This window comes from Lathyrus oleraceus, chromosome 4, assembly GCF_024323335.1.
Source record: "Lathyrus oleraceus cultivar Zhongwan6 chromosome 4, CAAS_Psat_ZW6_1.0, whole genome shotgun sequence".
Classification (NCBI taxonomy): domain Eukaryota; kingdom Viridiplantae; phylum Streptophyta; class Magnoliopsida; order Fabales; family Fabaceae; genus Lathyrus; species Lathyrus oleraceus.
The window spans coordinates 427,108,545-427,116,336 of NC_066582.1; the positions used below are offsets into that span (position 1 = coordinate 427,108,545).

At 36.4% G+C, this 7,792-nt stretch overlaps 1 protein-coding gene and 1 non-coding gene across 2 annotated transcripts; one reads left to right on the plus strand and one right to left on the minus strand.

Annotated features, from left to right (window-relative positions):
- Window positions 1-331: 331 nt before the first annotated feature.
- On the plus strand, window positions 332-1,988 carry LOC127137812 (phospholipase D beta 1). The gene is made up of 3 exons (XM_051064235.1): window positions 332-1,135; window positions 1,268-1,357; window positions 1,866-1,988. The coding sequence occupies exons 1-3, from the start codon at window positions 332-334 to the stop codon at window positions 1,986-1,988; spliced, it is 1,017 nt and encodes a 338-aa protein (XP_050920192.1).
- A 5,419-nt stretch (window positions 1,989-7,407) lies between these two features.
- Window positions 7,408-7,514, minus strand: LOC127077029 (small nucleolar RNA R71). Its single transcript, XR_007787017.1, has one exon. It is a non-coding gene; the product is annotated as a small nucleolar RNA R71 (small nucleolar RNA).
- Window positions 7,515-7,792: the final 278 nt, after the last annotated feature.

A 7,792-nucleotide genomic window follows, 5' to 3' on the forward strand; every position in this document is an offset into this window, starting at 1 on the left:
ATTGAATTTTTAACTCAAAAATTGCAAGGCATCTGTAAAAAACCGATGATTTAAGCGACATTTTAAAAATGAAAACAAACGACAATTAAACTAAAGAATTTAGCACTATGTTTAACAATCGTAAAACGATTCATGCATGAATCACCCTATTTGAAGCCAGACAACAAATGCGTTTAAGCAACTTTTTGAACTTTCAGCTTATTATGCTTCATCTGATGACTCACTGAATAGCCAGAGTTTGAAGAGTTTTTCAGTATAGGATAAAATTTTCCTCCTGCATGGTAATTTAGATATATGTATTCATGGAGCTAAGAATGTTCCTTGTATGTACATGTTTCATAAAACTGTAGGTGATATATTTGATAAACTTCCTTGTAATGTGAGCAATATGATTGAAGGAAAAACAAGTAGGAAGATTACTAGTGGTCCTTACGTGTTAGTTCTTTTGTCAAATGCTATAGTTGGTAGGACTTTTATGATCAGCAATAGAGAAATTCTTGTATGGGAGCAACACTTTTATATTCCTGTTGCACATAATGATGCCGAAGTGCATTTTGTTGTTAAGGATAGTGGTATGGTTGACTCGCAACTTATTGGTATTGTGGCGATCCCGATGGAGCAAATATACTCAGGTGAAAAAGTACTAGGCACTTACCTTATCCTTACTAGCAACGGGAAGCCTTGTAAGCAAGGTGTTGTGTTGAGTGTTTCCATTCAGTTCATTCCAGTAGAGAAGCTAACCATTTATCATCAAGGATTTGGAGAGTGGCCTGACTATATTGGTGTGCCGGGAACTTATTTTTGTTTGAGGAAAGGCGGAACCGTGACTCTATATCAAGACGTTCATGCTCCGGATGGATGCCTCCCTAATGTCATGCTTGATCATGGAATGCAATATGCTCATGAAAAGTGTTGGGTTGACATCTTTAATGCGATAATTCAAGCGAAACATTTGGTTTACATTATGGGTTTGTCAGTGTGGCACAAATTTAGGTTGCTAAGGGACGACGGTCATTCTCATGGGTTGGATTTCACTCTTTGTGATCTTTTTAAGTCCAAGTCTCAAGAAGGAGTAAGAGTGCTTATCCTTGTTTGGGATGACCTTACATCAAGAACCATTCTTGGTTTTGGTACAGTAAGCAATGCAAATTATTATATGTCACCTGTTATTGTGCCTTTGTTTCATGATGTTATCATCATTGTGCCATTCTATCTATTTTGGAACTTTGTTCATTGTGACACTTAATTACCATTGTTAAGAAATTAGGTAGATGATGATAGTAAATGTATATTACGAAAAGTGGGAAATAGACTTAGATGGTTTACGCATGTAGAGAGAAGACCTGTAGGTTCTCTGGTAAGGAGAGTAGATTAGATGGATAAAAATCAAACAATTAGAGAAAAAGAAAGACATAAAAAGACTATAAGAGAAGTTATTAAGAAAGATTCTCGAGATTAACGCTTTGGATAGAAACATGGTCCTGAATCAAACGTCATGGCAAAAGTTGATTCATGTAGCCGACTCCACTTAGTGGGATAAGGCTTGGTTGTTGGTTGTTTATGTACTAGCTGAATACCTTATACTAAGAATAATTTGTATTTTCTCTACTAAAATGGTTGATGATCGCCCTATATAAATCCGAGCTTTCTACAAATCAAAGTTGTTTACAGTTGGATTAGGGACCTTTTGCCTCTTTATAGTGAATTCTTTCATCTAGTATTTTCTCTAAATGGTTTTTTGATTGTTTGTTGTGGTACGCTTTCCAGAATGATCTACGAAGTTTAGTTTATTTCAAGTTTAATTAGTATAGGGTTATGAATTTCCTTTTTGTTTTAATTATCTAAAAAATCTGCTTTAAATTCAGGATGGTATTATGGCGAGTCATGATGTGGAAACTCAGCGATTTTTCAAGAATTCTTCTGTGCAAGTGCTACTCTTTCCTCGTATTGATAGAAAACAATATAGCTGGGCCAGGCTAAAGGTTTGATTTGACAATGTAAATGATGAATAGAAACCATAGCAAGAAAGAGACGGATCAAACTTATCTTGGCCACTAGAAAAAAATGTCGCCATAATCAGGAACAAATATATGTGTGTATCCTTTGGCTATCAAACGGGCTTTAAAATGATCAATCTGACCATTTGGTCAAACTTTTACTATATAAACACATCAATAGTCCACTGTAGTTTTGGACGAAGGTAAAGTAACAATTCCCCAAGTGTTATTTGAATGTAATGCATTCATTTATTCCACCATCACCTACCGCAAATTGGGATCACCCATAGCTTCACCTCTAGACTTAGGAATAAACACAGATTCTAAAGCAGAAACAAAAGAAACATAGGAAGTAGATAGATTGTCATAATTTAAAATACAAGCATATTTAGGATTAGGATGATGAGACCAAATAATTTTTGTAATGCTATTGGAAGGTCAAGTTCATGTGACGTAACTAGAGGAAGAGGGGATGGTGTTGGTGGATTAATATCAGCTCTTACCTCCGATGAACGATGTGCCCGTCGCTGATAGGCCTGTAATGGAGGAGGTGAAGGGGCTGCATTGGGTGTGGGGATGATAGAGGAATATCTCGATTATTTGAATTGTAATTCTCATCAGGTGATATGACAACAAAGAAGAATGGAGAAGTTTCAAAGAATGTGACATTTGAGGAAACAATGTATGGTTGAAGTTTGAGACAAAGGCAATGATATCCTTTTTGTAGACGTGAGTAGCCTAGAAAAATACGTTTGATATCTTTGGCAGAAAGTTTGTCTTTACCAGGACTAAGGTCATGAACAAAATAGTGCAACCAAAGACACGAAGAGGAAGGGGGTAAAGTGTTGGAACAAAATTGTTCATATCCCTTGGGTGTTGATGGTAAGAAAATAATTTAAGAACAATTGGGTATACTAATATATGTTTAAGTATGCAGAATCACAAGCTTAAAATTCAACTCAGAATTGACCTTGATGTAAACTTATGTAGAGAAACTAAAAGACTCAAATTCTAAAGGATTAGAATCTGATGACGCTAAGTGTGGTATCTTAGCTTCTAAAGGATTAGAATCTGAAAGTGGTATCTCTACTTTTGGTGACAGCTCCGACTCTTAAGACCTCGGCTAAAAGTGCTCGGCTTCTGGTCTGTACTCTATCTCCATAGCAGACCAATCTTGTCAAACTCCAGACTTGTGATAAAAGTCAACTAGAATTTCTTAGTGTAAGGCTCAAGAAAAGTTGATGTGATCTCTTATGTCTGCCCCAACATCTTGGTTGATACCTAGTATGAGAAAGGCATATTGGACAAAGTCATTACACATTGGATGAATATCTTAATCAGATTTGTCTTTCAATGTCTCTCTTGGAAATGCGTCTTAGCAAAGAACACTAGTGCAATATACTTTCTAACGACTCTTTTTCTGCCTCTATAAAATGGAGTTGAAGATTTGAAGGAAGAACCACTCACAAACAATCTAAGAAGAATAACTTTGAGCTAAATTATTTATATGTTTATTGCACAAACTCTTAAAGTTTCTTATCTTTGTATATCTTAAAAATCTTAAGTGTTAAGAATCTTTGTGGTTTGTGTATCACTTTTATACTTATGAGTATAGTTGTTATATTTTCTACTAAAGTATTTGTTTAAAGTAGAGGAAGTATCTTTCTAGTTGGCTTGAGTAGTGGAAGTCTCTTTCTAGTTTGCTTGAGCAATGAAAGCCTCTTACCTGTGTGCTTGAGCAGAAGTATCTTGCTGGATTGCTTGAGCATAAGTCTCTTTCTAGTGTGATTGAGCATTTGAAGTCTCTTGCTAGTTTACTTGAGCAAAATATAATCAGTTTGATTATAGTGAAAATATCTTGTTGGGCAAGGGGACTTGACTACTCTTAGTTTAGGAGAGGAACCACGATAACTCTGTGTGTTGCTTTGTTTCTTGCTTTTGAATATTTTTCATTCTGCTGCTATTAACTCTATAATCAGATTCTGAAGTTAGTTGATCAAAAATTAAAAAGAATTAACATACACAATTCAACCCCCATTCTTGTGTATTTTTCTCACTTTCAGTTGGTGTCAGAGCACAGTCTGTGTTAAACACTTTACAGTGGTACAATAAAAGCTCCTAAGAAAAATACTTGTTGCTTCATAGCGAACCCAAGTTGACATCTAGCAAAGCCAAATTGTAGTTGATCCTCCTTGTGTACCAAGAAGAGGCACATTATAGAACTCCCCACAACTATCAATAATCTCAACATCATCGTAAATAGAAGAATACCAAGCTACGTCATCATTGGTGAGAGACATAAGTCTTTGAGACCACCTTAGACAACCCTTGTTTTCTTTGAAGATATGAGATTGCGGTAAGTGTGAAATAAACCACTTGTACAGTAAAGGCACACAACAGACAATAGTTCCACCTCCTTTAGAAGTCCTATGATGAATGGAGAAATAAGTGTCGCCGAGCAAAGTTGGAATTGGACTCCTAATCAAGAAGATCCTCATTGCATTAACATCAACAAAATTGTCAATGTTGGGAAATAAGACCAAACCATAGATGAGTATGGCAAGAATAGTTTCAAAGCCTACCATGCTATTAGCATTATCAAGAGAGATAACTTTCTCAATCAAAAATTTCGAAGTCAACCCTCTGATACCTCCTTTGACAATGAGGTTACCATCTATGTTAGACTTCCTTAGGTGTATGGATTCAGCAATGACTCGAGATTCAATAATTCCTTCCACCCCACTAAAAGGAACTCTATTAGAAACTGGTATACCCAAAATATAAGCATACTCCTCCATGGTAGGCAACAATTGATAATCAGGGAAAGTGAAGCACCGATAAACGGGATCATAGAACTGAACCAAAGTACAAAGAAGACCATCCTCAACATCAATAGATAGAACAAATAAAAATCTTCCAAAACGGTCTTTGAAACCCGTATGATCATCCACAAAATATGTTATCTTCCTTAATTCCACGTGATCGGGACATCTGAAACTGTATTTATGAGTGTTTCTACTTCCAATATCCATGATTAAAATATATGTTTGCAAAGAGAGTCTTTAAGTTCCTTGAAAATTTGGAAAAATTCTTATGAATGTAATGAGTGCATGATGCAACAACCATAAATAAGATCACACAAAGCACACAAGTGATAACGCAAAAATGTATCGTATATTTGCCTTGATTTACATTCAAAAATCGTACCGTTTTCATTTATATTCCGATTATTCCGCAAGTGTTCAAGTTATTTTTGCAGGTATTTCAATTCCCATGCATAAATGAGCAAAGTATAGAAAAGGAAGGAAAAGAAGAAGAAACAAAAGAGAAACAACTCAAAAATCAGATAATATGAACTTTGTGAATATGACGACCGCCACACATCATCACGATTGTCACGCTACCCTTAAGTGTGACGAACGCCACAAGTCCATCACGACCGTCACGTATGCAAAATCAGCGTAATGGGTTTCAAACAGAAGTGGTCCACGTCGCCCTCAACTCAACCCAGTCTTCGCTCCTTAAACCACCTTCCCGTGAATCCCTCACTCAACTAAGTCCTCCTTACTTTTCTCAAGCATGAAGACCAAGAGGGATTATAAAAGAATTTAAGTTGGAAACTTCAAAAGCTCTCTCGTCCTATCTCTCTATTTTTTTTCTTTCCGCTCCTGCAATTTTATTTTCACGTTATTTTTCTTCAACAAGTATTATTTTGTTTTACTGCAATTTGTTTACCTTTCCATTCAGAGCTTTGATTTTTCCCTTTCCTTTCCGTTTTTCACTTAGCCAAAAGTAGTAGTTTCCTACATCGGGGAACTACTGCAACTTAGTTAGTTTAGTTTAAGCATTTGTTTCGAAGAAGCAGAATCCTACCAACCCGTGGAGGACTGCTCAAGTACTTCAAGATTCAGCCTATTCAATTAATCAAAGTTCTAGGTTTTTTATTCAATTATTATTATTGCTTTATTATTAAATAATCATGTTTGCTTTATTGTTAAATTGTTTCTGTTCGTCCGTGTTTGCATTATTTAACATGTCCAGCTAAACTACCGATATCGGTATGTAAACAATTTAATTAGACGGGATTTAATAATAATCAGTGTAAACTTCTTTTCTCAAATAATCTTTCTGGCTGTGGTTTTTAATTTGAATTTAATTAACTTTGTCACGAGAGTGAGAAGCTATTTAATACGGTTTTGCCACGAGAGTGGGAAATTAACTAGGGTTAGAACCGACAATCGCGAGAGCGTGAGGGTCGAACTGGATAGTAAAAACTAGGCGTTGATTTTAAAAACAGCGAGAGCACTTTAAAAGCAATTAGAACTTATTTATTTTCAAAAAGTATTTTTAACTTCAAATGGGACAGCGAGAGCGTACATTCTGACTTAAAAGTATAGTCCGAGTCAACAATCACGAGAGTATGAGATAAAGCCTTTTAATTGAGTATTTTCTACTGAAAGGTATTTGGTAATTAAAATATACACCAGTGACTTATCGAATCCCTGACAATTAATGCGTTGCATACTGATATCCCTTCATTAATATTTTCTTAAAAACTTAATTTTCTTTAGATTTAATTTTTGTTAAACCGAACCTCTAAAAATCATCGCCTTAGCTAAACATAGTAACATCGATAGCATTAGTTTGACCATCGGTCCTTGTGGGTTCGATATCATTTAAAACTAAACGACTAGATTGTGCACTTGCAGTCAAGTATCTGATAGACTATATTTTATATACAGTCACGACTCAGATCAAGTTTTTGGCGTCGTTGCGGGAGACTGATTTAGTCAAATAGTGCGATTCTTTCGTTGTGCAGTATAGACTAAGGCAAAAACTAATTTCCTTTCCCTTATTTCTCGATTGTATGCGATGTACTCACTCACAATGCGAAAACTTAGTACCACCAATCGCAAAATTAGAGTGTTTCTTATATTTAAGACGCAGAATACTAGAGTACCAACGAAGGTACAATATTCCCGCTATCATCATTCATACTATTGTACCAGTTGAAGAACCAACCATGGTTGCAGTGGGACCACAAAATCGTCCTCTTAAGTTCTACGCTACCCCTCCCCAACAAGAACCTCACAACAGCATTGCTGCCCCTGTTATCGATCAAAACGATTTTGAGCTGAAACCCTCATTGTTATCAGCTGTCAAACAACATAAATTTGCTGGGAATCCTACGGACGATCCTAATGAATATTTGACCAAGTTTGTGCAGTACGCAGACACTGTGAAGGCGAATGGTGTATCTCAAGATGCGAAAAGACTACGTATTTTTCCTTTCTCTCTAAGAGACAGAGCTTGGGCTTGGTTACAATCCTTGCCATCCAACTCAGTCACTACATGGGAAGAACTGAAGAACGTTTTCTTATCCCGATATTTTTACCTGAGCAAAACTGCTATGCTGAGAGCTCAAATCAACATATTTCGACAAAAAGATGCAGAATCTCTCTACGATGCATGGGAGAGATACAAAGACATGATGAGGATGTGTCCACATCACGGTCTCGAAGATTGGATGATCATTCACACATTTTACAATGGGCTTCTGTACAACACAAGATTGACAGTAGATGCTGCCACTGGCGGTGCCCTTTTGGACAAGCCATACAACGAAGCCTATCAACTCATTGAAAACATGGCCCAAAACCATTGCCAATGGGGAGGTGAAAGAACTCCAGTAGAAAAGTCCCAAACAAAAGATGGAATGTACGAAATCAGTAGCCTTGACCATGTCTATGCTAAGGTAGATGCCCTTGCTCAAAAGTTAGATAACTTGACCGTAA